The 21,178-nt window shown below is 39.4% G+C and overlaps 1 protein-coding gene across 3 annotated transcripts in view; it reads left to right on the forward strand.

Moving 5' to 3' along the window:
* LOC139937615 (uncharacterized) overlaps positions 1-21,113 on the forward strand; it is a 32,754-nt gene extending 11,641 nt beyond the window's left edge. For all 3 annotated transcript variants that reach the window (XM_071932842.1, XM_071932843.1, XM_071932841.1), the window contains 13 exons: positions 6,698-6,824; positions 7,550-7,791; positions 8,362-8,481; positions 9,411-9,614; positions 10,304-10,422; positions 12,134-12,264; positions 12,880-12,942; positions 14,178-14,259; positions 14,455-14,511; positions 15,166-15,649; positions 16,618-16,835; positions 17,985-18,056; positions 18,751-21,113. In XM_071932842.1, coding sequence (XP_071788943.1) covers positions 6,698-6,824; positions 7,550-7,791; positions 8,362-8,481; positions 9,411-9,614; positions 10,304-10,422; positions 12,134-12,264; positions 12,880-12,942; positions 14,178-14,259; positions 14,455-14,511; positions 15,166-15,649; positions 16,618-16,835; positions 17,985-18,056; positions 18,751-19,152 — 2,321 coding nt within the window. In that variant the 3' untranslated portion in view covers positions 19,153-21,113. The remainder of the gene's footprint in view (positions 1-6,697; positions 6,825-7,549; positions 7,792-8,361; positions 8,482-9,410; positions 9,615-10,303; positions 10,423-12,133; positions 12,265-12,879; positions 12,943-14,177; positions 14,260-14,454; positions 14,512-15,165; positions 15,650-16,617; positions 16,836-17,984; positions 18,057-18,750) is intronic.
* The last annotated feature ends 65 nt before the right edge of the window (positions 21,114-21,178 follow it).

Consider the following 21,178-nt stretch of genomic DNA (forward strand, 5'->3'; position numbering starts at 1 on the left):
GGTCATATGAAACTACACTACTGCCATTTCGGGCGATTTTGCGTCGTCTAGAAATCCACGCGCCAATATGATCCCATTAAGTTGTCTGTGTTTTATGATTATATAGATTCTCAGCAACACATAAAAAGCAAAAACCAAATGGGATTTGAGTGGCGCTAACAAATATTACAGATCAAAAGTTCACAATACATGCCTATACACATTGTACTTATGCATTGCTGTGGCAACCGAAAGTGAGAAATATCCCCCAATTTCAAAATGTTGGCAAACCATGAAGGGGATAGGTCTCCAAAATGAAGTTTGGTCAAGATACAGACTGGACTTGTTTTTACAAATGGTGTTAGTTTAATGTTGGTTGGTAACTGTTGCCAAGGTCAAAGGTTACAAAGAATATGGGTGTTTTTTATATTTCCGTCAAGAGCCAACTTCAGAGCCTTTTCAAGATTTTATTTAAAGAACAAGGGCTCTATCATTTCAGTTTGGGACAGCCACTTATAATATCTAGGCACATATGGTTGTCCCAAATTAATTATAGAGCCCATCCTTTTTTGATAAAATGTTGACAGGGCTTCGAAGTTGGTTCTTGACAGAAAATGTATTACAAAACACCAATATTTTCTGTGGAGAGCCAACTTCAGAGCCATGTCATCATTTTATCAAATGAACAAGGGCTCTATAATTAATTTGGGACAATCACATGTGCCTAGATATTATAAGTGGTTTTCCCCAACATAAAGGAAAGAGCCCTTGTTCATTAAATAAAATCTTGAAAAGGCTCTGAAGTTGGCTCTTGACAGAAAATATAAAAAACACCCATATTCTTTGTAACCTTTGACCTTGGCAACAGTTACCAACCAACATTAAACTAACACCATTTGTAAAAACAAGTCCAGTCTATCTCTTGACCAAAATTGGTTTGGAGACCAATCCCCTTCATGGTTTGCCAACATTTTGAAATTGGGGGATATTTCTCACTTTCGGTTGCCACAGCAATGCATAAGTATAGGCATGTATTGTGAACTTTTGATCTGTAATATTTGTTAGCGCCACTCAAATCCCATTTGGTTTTTGCTTTTTATGTGTTGCTGAGAATCTATATAATCATAAAACGCAGACAACTTAATGGGATCATATTGGCGCGTGGATTTCTAGACGACGCAAAATCGCCCGAAATAGGCAGTAGTTTAGTTTCATATGACCTTTGACCTTTGTTATATTGGCGGGGCCAACATGATCCCAATTATTTTTCAATTGAAATCTGTTTAGGAACACTCAACTTAACCAAATACAAGAAAACATTGATGGGATCTTGTTGGCACAGATACTTACAGTGATGAAAAAAGTGAATGTTGTGCCAATTTAGGCCAAAATGTGTGGAATGACAGTACTTTAGAAAATTTTCAAAAAATCTTTTGACATGCAAGTTGCAGAGATCCCAAGATTCTGTTTTCATTTGTCATTAGATGAAAACTGTTCCAATACCCAGTTGCCATAAAAACAATTTTTTGTTGTTGGCGCGCGAAGTTATGGAGGTGCGAAAACGCAATATATTGGTAAAATTTGAACTTTGACCTCTATTATCTCTCTGCGCCAACGAGATCCCACTCACTTTGCACTTAAATTTGTTTTAGGGATGCAAGCTCTTTCATTTGAACTTGTTCAATTTATGGGATCTTATAGGCGCGCTGAGTTATGAGGCGTTGAAAATGGCACGAGGGCACTGTTCGTCAAAGGTTCAGGTGCGCGTAACATGATGCGCCAACGAGATCCCAAATTTTTTTTTATACTTTTGTTATAAGCCCAACTGGAGGTTTCAAAAAATGTTTTACTTTTTCTGGGATGACCTTGGCGCACGTTTTTGTGTTTACAGAGAATGTACTATTCGTTTCTTGAGGGCTTTTTGGCCCAAACTTTGATAACTGGTAACTCCAAAACCGAAAGCGTCAGCAAACTAAAATTTTGGATTTATTCGTTTGGTATGATGGTGTATCACTCTAATTTTTTGGAAGAAGATCTGCGAACCCATGAATCACACCCCCCCCCTATTTTGGTACATTCTTACAGGCAGGGACTCTTAACAGGTGTTTTAGCCCTTAATTGATCGGCACTCAATATATTTTATGAGATCTTTATCATGGTGCAGTCATCTTGTTTTTTCTCCCCATTCAAATAATTTTTCTGACTAAAAAGCGAGACTTCAATTGCTGGGAAAATAAAAGAATCTAACAAAGATGGGCACTACATGTACAATGGGATGTGTGCCTGGTGGCATAGATACCAGTAACTAACTATGAGAGTATCTCATCGTTGACAAATTAACACTGATCTAACTCTGCATTCAAGTCAAGAATCCATGCACTGTTTTTACCATGCAGGGTTTAAAGGAACACGTTGCCTTGGATCGGTCGAGTTGGTCTATAAAAAGCGCTTGTAACCGTTTGTTATAAAATGCATGTGGGTAGAAAGATGTTGTAAAAGTAGAATACAATGATCCACACAAACATGTCTCGAAATTGCACGGTTTTCCTTTTACCTCGTCGACTAACACGGTCGGCCAATTTGACTCCCATAAATGGCCGACCGTGTTAGTTCGCACAGTAAAAGGAAAACCACGCAATTTCGAGGCAAACTTGTGTGGATCATTGTATTCTACTTTTAAAACATCTTTCCAACCATAAGCATTTAAAAAAAAACGGTTACAGACGCTTTTTATAGACCATCTCGTCCGATCCAAGGCGACGTGTTCCTTTAAAGCTAGTCTTATGGTATAAGGCCAATTATGCCAACAAGCTAATGACATTATTTAAACGTTAAATTCATTTTGGTTTTTAGCCAACACTTAATGTGTGTTACTTTCCCGTGCTCTGTGATTTTGTGTTCGCACTTCGCAGTGCTTGGTAAAGTACTGAGTATAAAGTGCTAACATACATCGGTGTATGGGTAAAAAATAAAATCAATATGGCTACATTACTGTTACAGACATGACAGAGTGTGAACATTTCCACCATGTTTAGACCATGGGTACATGGGGATGAGATATTTCCATGATTTTTAGCTGCCATATATATACATGACTAAATTACAGTTCCTGTCAAATTTATCTCAAACTTTACACACCCAGTTTGTAGTCTATGTGTTTAGTCACTCTCTGCAGCAAGTTTTCTTTCTATCATGTACTTCATATACCATACTATGCAATACTTTCATGCCAAAGAATAAATGCCTTATGTATGGAACTGCACTTCGGAAAATATGACAGAAATTAGAACTTGTTAGAAGCACTAAGCATGACAGGGTATGGCAGTTTTTCTAGTATCCTGTCTTTGTTTTTTTAATGGCAAAGCTTTTAGTGTGCTGCTGGCTCAGTATTTGGCAGTGATTTGCATATAATGCTCACTTGTAATTGAAATTGTTTCAAAATGAACTCTTCTTTAAAGAACCACTTTGCCTTGGATCGGACGAGTTGGTCTAGAAAAAGTGTTTGTAACCATTTTTTACAAAATGCATATGATTAGAAAGATGTTTTAAAAGTAGAATACAATGATCCACACAAGTTTGCCTCGACATTGCGAGGTTTGCCTTTTACTGTGCGAACCAACATGGTCGGCCATTTATGGGAGTCAAAATTTTGACTCCCATAAATGGCTGACCATGTAAGTCGACGAGGTAAAACGAAAATCGTGCAATTTGAGGAATGTTTGTGTGGATCATTGTATTCTACTTTTACAACGTCTTTTTACCCATGTGCATTTCATAACAAACGGTTACACATGCTTTTCAAAGACCAACTCGACCAATCCAAGGCAACGTGTTCCTTTAAAGGCAGTGGACACTGACTATTGGTAATTACTCAAAATAATTATTATCATAAAAAAACTTACTTGTTGACGAGTAATGGGTAGAGGTTGATAGTATAAAACATTGTGAGAAACAGCTCTCTCTGAAGTGACGTAGTTTTCAAGAAAGAAGTAATTTTCCGCGATTTTGATTTTGAGACCTCGGGTTTAGAATTTTAGGTCTCGAAATCATGCATCTGAAAGCACACAACTTTGTGTGACAAGAGCATTTGGCAGTGATTTGCATATAATGCTCACTTGTAATTGAAGTTATTTAAAAATGAAACTCTTATTTAAAGACACTGGACACTGGACACTGGTAAATGTCAAAGACCAGCCATCACAGTTGGTGCATCTCAACATATGCATAAAACAACAAACCTGTGAAAAATTGAGCTCAATTGGTCTTTGAAGTTGCGAGATAATAATGAAAGAAAAAACACCCATTGTCACACCAAGTTGTGTGCTTTCAGATGGTTGATTTCAAGACCTCAAATTCTAAATCTGAGGTCTCGAAATCAAATTCGTGGAAAATTATGTCTTTCTCAAAAACTACATTACAGAGGGAGCCGTTTCTCACAATGATTTATATTGTCAACCTCTACCCATTACTCGTAATCAAGAAAGGTTTTATGCTATTAATTATTTTGAGTAATAACCAATAGCGCCACTGCCTTTAAAGCCATTATACACTTTCGGTAAACAGTATTGTCCAAGTCCCACACTTCGTGTATCACAACGTATATAAAATAACAGTCATGTGGAAATTTAGGCTCAATCGGATATCGGAGTCGGGAGAAAATAACGGGAAAACCCACTCCTGTTTTCGCGCGTTTCGCCGTGTCATGACATGTGTTTATAACAAATCCGTAATTCTCGCTAACGAGAATTTGTATTGTTTTACCGTTTTCTCAAAAAGTAAAGCATTTCATGGACTAATATTTCAAGAAAAATCTTTCACCATTACCTTCAGTAAACCCTGTAAATTATTTGTAAATCTGTGAATTTTTTTTTTTTCTGTACCGAAAGGGTCCAATGGCTTTAAAAGACAGTGACTGAATTTCCCCAGGTCATCAAAAAACGTTCTTTCTTCAAAAGTCACAAATAAAATACTATGTAAAAACAATTCTATCAAAAGTGCCCGTGGATAGAAAAATAAAATGAAAATAACCATGCCCTCTCAAAGATGAAATTCCGGGCCTGGAAACTGGAACGTTTAGTTAATTAGACAATTTATAATTGTGTGTGGAGGTATCACTTTAATGGTAACAAAAACCTTCAATGCACAACCACATAATGCACTTCAGTCATTAAAACTGCTGTCTTCTCACTGTTTTGTTGGGTTAAAACAAATCAATAATTTTCACTAACAGCTCCTGTGACTTATTTTGAGGAATATACGTATTATATTCAGAGGCTCAATTGGTTGGATTTGGATGTTGGTACATTTATGTCCAAATTGTTGGAACTGGATCCATCTGAAGTTTGATGTTCATTCACATCTCAGAGCTGCACTTCTTACTCACTTAAAGGGACACCTTGCCTTGGGGCGGGCGAGTTAGTCTATGAAAAGTGTTTGAAACTGTTTGTTATGAAATGCATCCGCTAGAATGATGTTTAAAAAGTAGAAAATGATGATCCACACAAATATGCCTCGTCATTGCATGGTTTTCCTTTTTTTTTGTGGACTAACACGGTCGGCCAGTTTATGGAGTAAAAAAAGTAGACTCCACAAAATGGCGTGCCTTGTTTGTTGGCAAGGAAAATCGTTCAATTTCAAGGCACTTTTGTGTGGATCATTATATTCTACTTGTAAAACATCTTTCCAACCATTTTATGCATTTGATAACAGTTGTTTTTCAAACCCTTTTCATTGATCAGCTTGCCTGATCCAAGGCATCGTGTCCCTTCAATCCTCGGGCGGGTGGAGTTGTTAGTACCATGCCTTACCCCCAATCTGGAGGACAAGGCGCCAAGCCAAATTTTGTCTGACTTGGAACCTGTCCAATATGGTTGAACCCACTTCGAGCATTATCCCCCAATGGATCTCGCTTTCAGGGTCATTGGAGCACACAAGCCTCTAATAGTTCTGATCAATCATAATTGGTACTTCATGTTTATATCGTAGCAAGTGTTGTGTAAGTACAAGTAGCTACTGTAGTTCTCCATTCTTAGCTTCATGCAGTAGAATAAACAATTACACATTAATCTGTATTTCACTTTTTATTTATTAATGGTGTATAAGTCAGGCTTGGAATTTCATGGGTTTTACCCTGGTCAAGGCTCGGTACCCAATAAAAATGTTCCCATAGCAGTCTGAGTTTAAAATTGTTAATGTCAAATGAACAGTTGGCTTTAGAGACACTATTGGTAATTTTTCAAAGACCAGTCTTTTCACTTGGTGTATCTCAACATCTATGCATAAAATAACAAACCTGTAAAAATTTGAGCTCGATTGGTCAAAGTTGCGAGATAATAATGAATGAAAAAAAAACCCTTGTCACACAAAGTTGTGTGCTTTCAGATGCTTGATTTTGAGACCTCAAAATCTAATTCTGAGGTCTTGAAACCAAATTCGTGGAAAATTGCTTCTTTTTTGAAAACTACGCCACTTCAGAGGGAGCCGTTTCTCACTAACAACCTCTCCCCATTACTTGTTACCAATTAAGGTTTTATGCTAAAAATTATTTTGAGTAATTACCAATAGTGTCCACTGCCTTTAACTCTTTACTAGAAATTCCAGGCCTGTATTATACTTTTAACTGTGGTTTCATCTACACATATTTCAAGTATCTTGTTTCAGTGATTCATTGCTCTTTGACCTTGTGACTGACTACACTTCACTTTCCTGTCCGTCATAGATTCTGAATGTAGCGATAGGGAACTCTTCAAAAGCAAAGACAAGAAGAAAGACAAGAAGAAAGACAAGGAACGAGGCTACAAGTCATTTGAGCCAATGGAGGTGTATTCTGATGATGAAGATGAGAGGTATATGGAAAGGTCAAAGGTTATGCTACTAGAAATTATAGAAACATTGAATTCAGTGAGAGCAATGTCATGCATACACTGTATGTTCCCAGTAGCAGGTCAACCCATGTTGTTCGGAGTATCATTAGAGTTGAGGATTGGTGTGGTTGTGTCTGTTGAACAAGAAATCCCTCTCTATTGAGAATGGTACCATCAAAATGGTACCTAATTAATTAAATAACACAGAATTCTTTTCAAGAGTTTATATTTAATGATAGTTTCTGGTTTGCAGTAGACAAGTTGTTAATGTCGTGATAGCGTAATGCACTCTGAAGCCCCTTCCGTGGTCGAAGACTGCTCTTGTGAGATCACTGCTTTCGTGCGTGGCTGCTGGCTCCTTGACTGATCTACCATAGTTGCAAGAGCAGGTGTCTCCGGGGCCAGCAGTCTTGCGAGAACATCGTCAGTGTCTCAAGAATCTCAGACAGAGTTAAAACGCTATCACTGTGACAGCTATCATTGCGACAGCTTAATAACAGCTTGTCTAAAAGTCTAGGTTTGCAGCAACTAGCAAGCATCCCAGCCTGTTCCGTTTACTTTTCAGAACCACCCCAACTCATTTAGGGATAGTCATTACATGGTGTTACCGCAAACCTTTCCATATAAAATATTAAACTAAATTTGTGACACACATTTTTGTGTTGTGACATGGAATGGTAATATATTTCTTTGTAAATCTTCTTTAGGGGCAAGAGAAAGCGGAGTATCTTCCGCTCTCGGAAGGTCAAGACTCCAAAGGAGAAACACAAGGAAAAAGAGCCGGTAGTAGACGAGAAACAGAAAGAGAAAGAGATGATGAAAGCGGAGAAGAAACGGAGCAAGAGTAGAGAGCGAGAGGCCAAGAAGGAAAGGACAAGGAGCAAAGAGAGAGAAAAGTTTGCTCGTAAGAAGGCTCACACCATCAGCAATGTGCCGTCTCCTAAACCTGGTAAGAAGCAGCAAGAAAAGAACTTTATCTTTTTTTATCATCAAATGAAGATCATTGCGTTGGCTCATATTTGGGAGAACAATCCAAAAGATTGGAGGGGTAGATTTCACAAAGAGTTAGGACTATTCCTAACTTAGGACTAGTCCTGGGAGATTTTAAAAACTTAAGGTCTAGTCCTAAGTTAGGACGAGTAACTCGTCATACTCAAGAAAGACTAGTCTAAGTGAAAAGTCACCCCAAGGGCTTGTAGCTGAATGAAAACAAACTACTTCACTTAAAACTTTACTTTTCATACAGATCTTTTTCTTACGCCGCACCATTTCTTTGGAATAGTCTTCCTGTGCATATTCGCCAAGCTAATTCTTTACAATGTTTTAGTCCCTGTTGAAAACTCATTTGTTTAAAGCTGTTTTTTTTAATTTGCTTATTTGTATCTTGTATCTTGTATCTTTCTCTCATTGTTTATTTTATTCTCTTTATGCGCTTAGAGGCTTTTTGCATTAGGCGCGCTTTACAAATGTCTTATTATTATTATTATTATCATTATACAAATAATGTGTTTTGTTTCAGTGGAAATAAAGCCTGTCTTCGGTATCCCCTTAGCAGAGGCTGTAGAACATACCAAGATGTACGATGGAATTGAATTACCAAAGATAGTACGAGAATGCATTGACTTTATTGAAGATCAGGGTAAGAAGAACTTGCGTTCATGAGCTCAAACTTACAAAAACATTTCTGGGGATAATTTTGGGTATACATGTAGGACATTAGGACATTGTTAACATTGATGAGAAAACCTTGAAACGTGATTCACATCCTAGCTTTATTTGGCACGAGGTGAAAGTTGTTTACTTCGCATTTCGAAATAATCAAAATAATAACTTCACCTTTTTCAAGGTTAGTTTGAAAGTCAACCTTAAAGACACTGGACACTATTGGTAATTGTCAAATCTTCACAGTTGGTGTATCTCAACACATGCATCAAATAACAAATCTGTGAAAGTTGTAGCTCAATCGGTTGTCGAAGTTGCGAGATATTAATGAAAGAAAAAAACACCCTTGTAGCACCATGGTTACACGAAGTTGTGTGCTTTCAGATGTTTGATTTCGGGACCTCAAATTCTAAACTTGAGGTCTCAAAATCAAATTTGTGGAAAATTACTTCTTTCTCGAAAAACTAAGTCACTTCAGAGTGAGCTGTTTCTCAGAATGTTTTATACCATCATCCTCTCCCCATTACTCGTAATCGAGAAAGGTTTTATGATAATAATTATTTTGAGTAATTACCAATAGTGTCCACTGCCTTGTAGGTCACTGTTGAAGAATGTGAAGGAAGTACCACTGTATGCTAAAAAGAAACTTGTTTATGAAAAATACAAAAACAAAAATAGAAAAATACAAAAATAGAAAAATAAACAGAAGCACCTTTTGAAATGTGAAACCTTTTTTGGATATCAAGAACCTCAGTCATTTCAGTGTACAAACCAGTATTAATTATACAAGTTTTTGTTTGTTTAGCGGCCCCGCTAAACTGGAGTTCCTAGTGGTTTGCAGCCTTTCAGATCCCCCTAAGCCATGGCAATAACTCTCTATACATCTCACTTAAATTCCTTTGCTAGGTCTAAGTGTTGCTGGTATTTATCGTTTGTCCGGGGTTAAGTCCAAGGTGGAGCTGCTGAAGGGTCGATACAATCGCAATGAAGAGGTTGATCTTAGTAGTCAAGATCCAAACAACGTAGCGAGTCTCCTCAAACAGTACCTCAGAGAGCTGCCTGAGTCTATTCTCACCAAGACTCTCGCTCCTAAACTTGAAGAAACGGCAGGTTAGTGGAATGAGGTGAATCAAGTTACAAGCAGTGGTGCAGTTCAACCCATTTTATTAAAACTGATTTTTTTTCTTCTTTTTTTAGTAGTACAATGTTTGTTTCAAGGAGTATTCACTTTCTGAAATAGGGGTACACTCTTTCAAACAGGAGTGTTGTGACCTAGCAGTTAAGAGCACCAGACTCAATCTCTGGTGTTTCTAATCAGCAGAGTGTGGGTTTGGGTCCCAGTCTTGACACCTGTATCTTTAAGCAAGAAGAAACTTGACCATGATGCTTAGCCCTTCAGATTTGACAAAAAGCCGTTGGTCCCGTGTGTTGTGTAACACACGTAAAAAACCCAGTGCGCTTATCAAAAACAGAAGGGGTTCCTGTTTTGATTGGCTGCATATTGCGGCATAGCATCTTGTAAAAAACTACATGGTGCTATGTAAAATGAGTAGGTCTCATAATTCAAACGTAGTCCCACACACCTTGCATGAAAATATTGTTTGAAGCACCTTGAGCGTTACTGAGTGACGGATATGACCGCTATATAAGAAGCGTCTATTATTATGAAACAGTCTTGAGTAGATACAAGCTTAGTTTGTTGTATCAAGCACCAGTGCTAACTACATACCATTCTGGATCACAGTAATACCATGAGCATTTTCTCAAATGTTAACTGATGTTTTTTTTCTACCATCCAGCCATTGCTGATGTGAAGACCAGAGTAGCCCAGTTTAATCGTATGCTTCAAGTCTTGCCTAAATGTAACTTTACACTACTGTCTTGGATGGTGGTCCATCTCGCTCACGTCCTTAACAATGTAAGTATTGACACCTTGCACGTGCATCACACGCGGCGACCAGTGCCACGCTCACCATGTTGGTGGGCAGTTAGGTTTACGTGTATTAACGTGAGCACCTAAAATGTGCACTTAATGCATAACGCGCAGCATAGAGTTATATGTGAAAACGCACAGTGAATTTGCCCACCAGTATGGCGCATTCAAGATTTTTCTGCTGATGACGTCAGGTGAAATGGGTCAATAATGGTAGCTAGACTGCTCCCCTATCTGTATCTGCATGGATTAAGACAGGCACTGGTCTTACAGGCCCAATGGAAGTGCCGTCGCTGAGCGGTTAAGAGCACCAAATTCAAACTCTGGTGTTTCTGATCAGCAGAGTGTGGGTTCGAATCCCCAGCCGTGACTATTGTGTCCTTAAGCAAGACACTTAACCACTGCTTTGTCCTTTGGATGGGATCATATGTTTACAAAATAGCCAAAGAATTTTCTTAGGGGTGTAATGTGCACACAGCTAAATGAGTTTTGATCTCATACATGTGGGCTGCCAAACTAAACTGCGCCAATAAAGTATCTAAACACTTACAAATAGTCAGATTTATCGGAACCTGAATTAGTATGCCAAAGAATAATTATTAATTTCTATTCACCGTTAATTTCTGCACATTTTGACACATCTTGTGTTGCGCTACGATGTTGTTTGGTGGATTTATGGGCACTTGAGTAGCTTAAGGTCGAATTTCAAAAGTTGCAAAAGCCCCTATTCACCCCAATTCCAGAAGGGAACTCACACAAGCTACACACACAGACAAAATCAAGACAAAAGACACAAACTCGTTTCGTTTACTTGACCATGAAATTTATGGCCGTATCTTTAACTCTAAAACTGCTGATATCCTGTCCTCAATACTTGGTGTGTCCTCCATTACTGATAACGACAAGGAGTCGTCTTCTCATACTCCAAACGAGACATCTGATCTGTCCCTGGTCAATCCCCTGCCATTTCCTGATCAGGATGCGTCGCAATCCCTCGAGAGTGGTGTCAGGCTTGATGGACTTGTTCACTTTCTTCTGCTGCAGAAGTCACACTCGGGCGGCCACTCCTTGGCAGGTTGTCCACATTTCCCTGAGCTTGGTAGCCATTCCACCATTTTACTGACCGTCGCTGGTGACGTTCCAACTTGATGAGCTGCAGCTCGAATCGACATACCGGCTTCTATCAAACCAACGATCCGTCCTCTTTCCTGTTTGGTCAGTTGAGCCATCTTTCCTGTTATCTTGAAACACCTTTCCCTGTCTTACCATAATCAGGGATTCTGGCTGTTAACCCATTTTGTTGTATGCCTCCCATCTTTGACCCCTTTGCTTGGTTACTGACAATTATTGCTGATGTTCATCGCAACCGATTTATCCAAAACGCGACAAACAAATCATTTATAAAGGGCGGGCAAAAGAAACGCTGATCTTACTCGTCACAACACAACGATTTAACTTGAATAGGGGCTTTTGCAACTTTTGAAATTCGACCTTAAGCCACTCAAGTGCCCATAAATCCACTAAACAACATCGTAGCGCAACACAAGATGTGTCAAAATGTGCAGAAATTAACGGTGAATAGAAATGAATAATTATTTTTTGGCATACTATTTCAGGTTCCGATATATCTGACCATTTGTAAGTGTTTAGATACTTTATTGGCGCAGTTTATTTACCCCCTCTGTTGTTTTTGCAGGAGGCAGAGACTAAGATGACAATTCAAAACATCTCCATTGTGATGTGTCCTACACTCCACATCAGTCATCGAGTCCTCAACCTTCTCTTTACCAACTGGAAAACACTATTCAAAGGTGTACAGATCAAGAAGTAAGTAAATTCAAATTAACACCTGTTAAACTCAATAGAATATGCTTTTCCATAACTATAGACCATATCGCATATGACGTTATCATTCAAATACCTGCCCATGGTGGCTGTGAGCGTATATGTGTGCGTGCGTAAGCCATACAAATCAAACCAGGAATGCTGCATGCTGTTTGCTTCATTGATGTTTGTGTTTGGACCAAATACAGCCTGCCCTACAATATGGCGACTTTCATAGCAACAAAGGGATTATTCAATATGGTCTATTGATAGCACCACTGTCCCCAGGTTTTTCCCCCCCTTTTTTTATGCAAGTCGCCAGACACACATGGCCTGAAGGCCATTTCAAGGTGTGGGCTACAATTATTTTTTTCCAGAGGCCGTTGCCACCTACTCCTAGGGCTGAAACAGGGTTTATAAAAAATAAAAAATAAAAACTAGAATCATCTCAATTACCAACACTGAAAAATGCCAAATAGTAAATGGATGAACGATTTGTTTCACCTGTAAAATTGGACTCAAGCAGTGGTCTTTTACTTTTGATAAAAGAAATCTCACAGTTCAAGTCATTAAAAAGCACATGTTTAAACTAATGTTGTTTTTTATGTGTGGTTGAAGGTGTCCGCAACCACTACGATGGAACCAGACTAAAGATCGGCTTGAGCTTCCAGAAAACACAGAGTGAGTTCCTTCAAACATATCATGTCGTACATGTATCCGTTTTGACTTAATTGCTTAAAGCCATTATACACTTTCGGTAAACAGTATTGTCCAAGTCCCACACTTCGTGTATCACAACTTATATATAAAATAACAATCCTGTGGAAATTTAGGCTCAATCGGACATCAGAGTCGGGAGAAAATAACAGGAAAACCCACTCCTGTTTTTGCGCGTTTCGCCGTGTCATGACATGTGTTTATAACAAATCCGTAATTCTCGTTAACGAGAATTTATATTGTTTTACCGTTTTCTCAAAAAGTAAAGCATTTCATGGACTAATATTTCAAGAGAAGTCTTTCACCATTACCTTCTGTAAACCCTGTAAATTATTTGTAAATCTGTGAATTTTTTATTTTTTTTTCTGTACCGAAAGGGTCCAATGGCTTTTATTGAATTGAATATAGACACGAATAGAACTTTTCATTAAATTACTTTTTGCTGATATCGATATTGAGGCGAACATGTCTCACACTCTGCAGTCTCCCATCTTGGAATTTTGTCTTTGAACATGTTGCCTGGGCAAGGCCATTTTCATTTTGGAGGTCACTTTCAATGGAAAATCTTAAAGTCATTTGGGATCTTTTTAAGCCCGGTTTTAAGCTGAATTTGACGTCACAACCCTCTTTTCGCAGCAATATATTCGCAAGTAGTTGAGCAAAGTTGAACTGCTGCGAATAATTCGGGCTTTAAGGGCACCAAGGCCAAACCCAGGGGCACAGGGGCTATGGCCTCCGTTGCCTCTGTGTAATTCCAGCCGTCAATTTCACAAAGAGTTAGGACCCTAACTAATCCTAACTTAGGATTAATCTTAAGGTCTGCATGCTACAGTGCATGGTTGGGACTCGTCCTAAGTCCTAAGATTAGCCTTAAGTAAGGAAGAGTTTTCTGATTAGAGCAAGCTAGTTGTAAGGTTGAGACCAATTAAAAGCTCACTCAGTGACTGTGACGTTAACGAGAAGTCCATTCACTAAGCAAAAGTATTAGTCCTGGCCGATTTGCAAACCTTCTGCCCAGGTAGTAGTTATTAAGCAGGGCATGCAGTACATTTTGAGAACTGAGAGCTCTCCTGAGTTCCATAAAAATGAACTCCTTGGCAGTAAAATATATAGCAAGACACAGAGATAGATGTATACACTGGGTATGTTGGCGCAAAACAAATACACATTGAAACTTTGTTGTTATTTATTTCTACAAGTGCTTTGGAGGATGAGCTGATGAGACAGGAGGCCATCTTGGCTAAGATGCACGAGGAACTCAACAGGGGATTGGCTAATAAGGTATTTGAATATTCATGGTAACCTTGAAAATGCAACATTTTGAATACATACTCTACTAATTGACTAGTTGCAGAAGAAACAAATGAAAAATATTACAAAACTGAGACACTGTCTGTCTGTGTCCCATGCTAATTATAATGCATTCATTTGTCTCATGAGTTTATATTGTGTTTTTGTATTCAAATTTGTTTACAGTCGACTGAAGAACACCTGTGGGAAGTGCAGCGAATAGTCACCCAGCTCAAGAGAAAAGTAAGAAACGTTCTCTTAAAATCTTAAAGTTCCTGTATTACACCTTGAGCCTTGTTAGTGTAGACAATACTTTTTGGCTGAGAACAGTTATACAATGTGGAATATATATCACAACCCAGCTGATCCTGTTTTGCCTTTTGTGCATCATTGAGCCAAGCCCAATCACAGTTAACCTCCTAGGCAGTACTAAATGCAGCATCCAGCAACAGAGTCCAGCATTCTCCTGAAGTTGATCAGAGCACACTAGTCAAAACAATGAGTTGTCAACCACCAGTTCTTTTCAGAACCAACACTACTCAAAAGGGATTTGTTGTGATAATACTTACGAAGGACTTGTACAAGTCTACACTCATGTTTATTCATATGCTAGTAAGCCCAGTGTATGTCACACAACCAGTTCTACAGTTACTCATTAAACCATTGTGTTTCAACTTATAACAACAAGTCTCCAACCTTGTAACTATCATAACAGGATTTACACATGGTGCTACCACAAACCTCACTTGATTATACTCCCACCACTCACAGTTTAAAATCCTACTTAAATCACAAGTTGACAAATATATCATGTAGTTGATAATTTTCCGTTGACAAATGTATGTCTAAAGTCTTTTTTGTACAGCTTATTAAAATTTATACGTTGTTTCCCTCCAGTTGCGAGTGAGTCGACGCATTTCGGAAACAAGAATTGCTGCCATTGAAAAAGAGAAGGAGCGGGAAAAGGGAAAGGAGAGAGAAAAAGAAAAACAAAAAGAAATTGATAAAGACAAAGAGACAAAGATTACTAAAGAAGATGACAAACCAAAAACCCAAGATAAAGACGTAGAAGTAGCCCCAACAGGAAAAGGTACTGCTTCTCAAGAAGTCAGGGATCCTGACAAGGAGTCACTGGAAAGGACACCTAAGAAGAGACAGGCACCTAAGACTCCATTAGATGTTCAGCAAGTTGATGAGGAGGAGGAGGTTGCAACAGTTGACAGCACTCAAGACATTCCCAAGGTTGTGGTTGAGATTAAGGAAAAAGAGAAAGATGCGGTAGAGACCAAGAAAGTCAAGGAAGATGAGGGCAAGGAGGATGAGGATGAATCCGTCTTCTTGGAGGATGCTGAAGCTAAGAAACAGGATGAGGAAGATCTAGGTAGGCCCACATACCTGTGCCCAATTTCATAGAGCTGCTTAAGCACAAAAATTGCTCAGCAAGAAATTTCTTCCTTGATAAAAACAGGATTACCAACCAAATTTCCACGTGATTTTCAGGATAAACAAATAACAGCTGAATACCAGTATCAAGCAATATGCAATAAATGAAAATTTGGTTGGTAATCCTGGTTTAATCAAGGAAGACAATTTTCATGCTAGGCAAATTTTTGCGCTTAGCAGCTCTATGAAATTGGGCCCAGGTAGAAAAATACTGAATGTTGAAGTGCCTTGATCGTCACTGAGTGACGGAAATGTGCACTATACACAAGCATAAGAAGCCACTGTTGTATTGTATTGAATTACATGTATAAGCAAAGTGGCCAAAGGCACAAATGGAATGTTCAAAACACAAACAAGAAAAAAAAGGATACCTTGATATACCCAATCAGTTTCCCTGAGTGGTTTATTACTTGATATTTAATATTAAAAAGTCGCGTCCCCTGGCTGCCGTTTTCCCAGGTTGTATCGTAAACTTGAGTGTGATCCCTGGCCACACTGCAGCTAACAGTTCTGACTGGCACCCCTGAACAAAGATATTGACTTTAGCCCATTTCATACTTCCTGCGAATGCGAATGCAAATGCGATATCAATGTTGACGTCACAAATTCGCAACGAAAAATTCGCAGCAGTTCAACTCAACTCAACTCACTCGCGAATATTGTTGCGAAAGAGGGATTGTGACGTCAAATTCACGTCAAATTCGCTTCGCATTCGCATTCGTATGAAGTATAAACCGGGCTTTACAGGGAGATGGATGGCTCAGTTTGTATATCAATCTGGAGGTCATTGGTTCAACTCCTACTCCAGTTAATTTGTCTTTGTTCAAACCCAAAACTAAGAAAAACAAGAATTGAACAATGATTGAAATGACAGATAAAATTGATTGTGATGTGGTCTTTCATCAGAGATGATCCGTCTGTTGCTGTTGTCTCAAGCTGAGGTAATGGCTGAACAGGAGGAGCTTCAATCCATACACAACGAGTTATTAAAGCGAGTTGAGGCTGAGCGACAGGAGGTACTGAGGTTGAAAGCGGAGATCTGTGAGGCACACTCTCACCATTGTCGCACCTACCCAATGGACAGTACGGATAGCCTCATGTCATCAGATAGCAGCACTGATAGTGTATCCTTTATCTCCACAGATAATAATAATATGAATACTATTAGTAGTAACTGGATTTATATAGCGCCAAATTTCCAAAGGATACATGGGGTGTCATGGCCAAGCGGTTACCAAACTCAAGCTCTGCTGTTTCTGTTCAGCAGGGTGTGGGTCTGGTCGTGACACTTGTGTCCCTGAGCAAGACACTGTGGCTGAGCGGTTTAGAGCACCGAACTCAAGCTCTGCTGTTTCTGTTCTGCAGAGTTTGGGTTTGATCCCTGGTCGTGACACTTGTGTCCCTGAGCAAGACACTGTGGCCGAGCGATTAAGAGCACCAAACTCAAGCTCTGCTGTTTTCTGTTTAGCAGAGGTGGGTTCGATCCCCGGTCGTGACACTGAGCAAGACACTTAACTGTAATTGCTTCTCTCCAACCAGGGGTAAATGGGTACCTTGTGGTTCTGGTGGTTGGTTTAGCTTAGTGTGCCACATATTTGGAAGCATAGGCTGTAAACTCCCCGGCGATCTGAGATGGTTTAAGAAATGAAAAGGCCCAGTGATCAGGGGTAATAATGTTGGAATTGCTTTGAGACATGGTGTATAATAAGCTAGAAAACCCCCAAATATTGTTGTTATTAAACCTTCTTTGACAAGTATCCCCTATGCAGTAGCAGTTGTTATCAGTGGTTTTCATTTAATTGAAAGGACACCAGACTATGTTTTCAGTCAAGCCCCAATTTGGTCATATTGATTTGAGCTGAGAAACTGAGAAGATACATGTACCAGGGCTGAGCGACAAGAGACTCCATTTCATAGAGTCTGACATAATAATAACAAGTTCTTATATAGCGCATTTCACAATAATCGTCTCAATGCACATTTCATTAGTGCCCTGGTCATTTGGCCAATAACATTTCTTTCGTCTTTCTCAGCTCCCTGGTGAGTATATAGCCCTGAGCTGCCGTGGCGCTCTAAAAGCTTTTTTATACACCTGTACCCTCGCAGGTACCCATTTATACCCCTGGGTGAAGAGAAGCAATTATAGTAAAGTACCTTGCAAATGTCATGACCAGAAACCGAACCCACACTGTGATGACTTAACCACCAGAACTTGAGTTTGATGCTCTTAGCCATGACATCCTACGTTTCTCCTTAACACTGGTTAACCTCAGGATGATGAAGATGATGACCGGGAGCTCCAGACTATCCTGAATAGACTCATACGAGAAAACCAAGAACTAGAGGTAAGTCGGCAAAAGATTTATTGTAAAACAAATGTATATTTTCTAAACTGCCACCGAGCCACCGGGCAATCTCGGTGGTCTAGTTGGTATGACACTGCTCTAGAATTGCAAAGGTCGTGGGTTTGAATCCCACCCTAGTAATAATAATAATAATATCAAAGTCTTATATAACGCACATATCTACCAAAGAAGGTAGTCAAGGCACTGAGTATATACAAACTTTCAGAAAGATGGGTTATTGCAGTGATGAATTCTGAGACCCAATTATTTAGCACCCAGGGTTTACAAGGTGCTACAGCGCATACAGCAGCCACAACCAGGAACACCGGGGCGAACCCCTTCCCTTTTCGATAAATGCACTGGGTTCTTTTACATGCCTTACACAACACATGGGACCAACAGCTTTACGTCCCATCCGAAGGACGAAGCAATGGTAAAGTGTCTTGCTTAAGGACACAAGTGTCACGGCTGGGGACTCGAACCCACACTCTGATGTGCCTGTAACGAGTATACAGTGATAACACACACCTGTGTATATGGGTAAAAAACAAAATGAATATTCTTTATCCTCAATGCAAATTTAATATCTATTACCCCAAAATTAAATTCCTGGATGTGTCCGTTTCTTAGAGTTTTGGTGGCTTGGTTTATACCTTACTGATCATTTCATGCTTTGCATAAATCTCATCTTCAGCGCAAGAATACTCAGCTCAGCCATGATATCCACAACGAGAGAGAAGCATGTGTCGAGGTCAAAGTTCAAATCAAACTTCGACAGCATCCCTACTATGAAATGGAACCATCTAGTATTCAGTCCGTAAAAGATGTCCAAGCCCGAGAGAAAGAGCTGCGAGCATTCGTCCGCGAGGAGCGAGAGGTCGAATCGGACCCCGAGGTCGTTCTGAGCTCTGGAGAGGTCAAACGAGGTCGACGGAAATCAAAGAGTAATCCCAACGTAGCTGGACCAATGGTGGTGGCTCGTGATGCCGAGTGGCATTTGGGGCCAGATTTGGAAAGTGTAAAAGGACAGAATGGGGAGAAGAAGACGTTGGATGCAGCAAAAGGGAAGAGATTGGAACGGGAGACATCTGTATGAAGATACAACAGTGGTTTGGAGTACCAGATCATCGCTGTTCAAGTATACACACATGTCTTTATCAAACCATGACCTGAAAGCACACCATTTCAAACTCACTGATGGAACTTAAAACCCAAGCTACAGACGTGTTGTTAAAAAAAAGACCAATATAAACCACAATGGAAACTGACTGGGTAAATTTATAAATAATTTAAAATCATTTAAAATTTTACCCAGTCAGTTTTCCTTGTGGTTTTTATTGATATCTGAAACAAAAAGTTGCATCCCCTTAAGGTGATCCCCTGGCTGCTGCTTCCCAGGTTGTATCGTAATTTGGGTGTGATCCCTGGCTACACAGCAGTTAACGGTTGTATGGCTTCTGACTGGCAACCCCGAACAAAGATATTGACAAAATACATGTAGGGACACTGCCAACAAAACACCCGGCTGTCAGACAAATTTTCCACACCATCATAACGCGCCACGTGGCACTTGTTGTAGCAGTTTAACTCGAGTGAGCATAAAACTATGTCCTCTACGCGGGTATGCTAGGGAAGTTTTGCATGTTTATCTGAAATCCGGGTACTAAGCTTCTATTTTTAGCTTTAGTGCGGAGTGCTACATGTATTACAATGAATGGAAAACTGCCAACACGACGGAAGAAAAGTGGTATACTTAATTGTGTTTGGTGTCAATTACTTAGTTGTCTTTTCTCTGTGGTAGTTGTTCTGTAAGATAAATTTCTGTGATACACTTTTGTGATGAACATGTACTATGCTTTGGAATCTGTTGCTACTGTAGTGGAATCTGTTGCTGCTTTAGTTTTTGTGGTTTCAAGATGAGTTTAGCATACATTTTGTAAAAGGAGAAACGGCTTAAAATGAAAACCTTGGAAGTTGTACTAAACACTGACTGTTCCCCAGCTGCCGATGCAGTGTTCTTGCTGGGAGCATGTTAGAATGGCTGGTGTTGCGACAAAAAGGAACACTTGTATTTGAACCTAGAGACTATCATTTTGGAAAGGCGATGTTTCTTATGAAGTGAATGAGTATTCTGAGCGTCTTTAGACCCTTACTTAGAGCAAGTTTGAGTGTGCACAAGGGTTAACTAAAGGTTGACCATTTGCACTTGAACCCAATGGCTGGTCAACCATTGGTTGACTACTGTCGTCGACCATTTGTAACCAGCCCATGGTTTCTTCACTGGTCCCAACAGCAGAGGGGAACCAGTGACACTAAAGCGAAAAGGCAGAATGTTGACTAGACTTCCAAATGAGTCGTTTGAGTGAGTGCGTCACTGCGCATGTAAGTTGCTGGTCAGTAGTCAACCACGGGTCGACTATTTGTGCCCACTCGAACTTGCTCTAAGATGAACATGCTTTCACTAATGTCTTACTTTTCTGTGAAACACTTTACGTAATCCGTTTCATAATACATGTACACAAAGTTTAAAGGAAAACTATCGTAAAAATCGCTTTGTACAAGAACACTTTTACCAGAAAACAAAACCAATATAAATACATCAGTAGTGTATGCACAGCTGGTACTAAACAGTGCAGTATCTAAAATATTATTTTTGCTATACAATTGTGTAAACAACAATTTCTTGTTTAGCAAGTTTATGGAGTTGAGGTTGGCAGACAGTTTAGGGAAGAGACCTTTACCATGATGCGGCCATCTTGATTTTCTCCCATTAAAATTAATGTACCGTAACCAAACCGAGGCTGGAAGGAGAAACAGTCTGCTTCCTTTGTGTACATTGAATATTAGCATTATAGGATACAGGGAACATGACCAATATGGTGGCAGAATGATAGGTGCATAGACCGTATGGAATATGACTTCACCATGCAAATATCTGACCTACATTATGGTGTCTTTGTGTGCGTGCATGTGCTGAGAAAGTTGTCTTCTAAGTTCAGTACTGCATCCTTGTAAAACACTAGAACTTATTTCAATAAGAACTTAATAAAAATAGAAGATTGTCAGAAAAACCTCCTTTTCGTACTAGAACTAATAATAAACAACAAGTGTTATTTTGTCTG

Source organism: Asterias amurensis, chromosome 5 (genome assembly GCF_032118995.1).
Source record: "Asterias amurensis chromosome 5, ASM3211899v1".
Classification (NCBI taxonomy): Eukaryota; Metazoa; Echinodermata; class Asteroidea; order Forcipulatida; family Asteriidae; genus Asterias; species Asterias amurensis.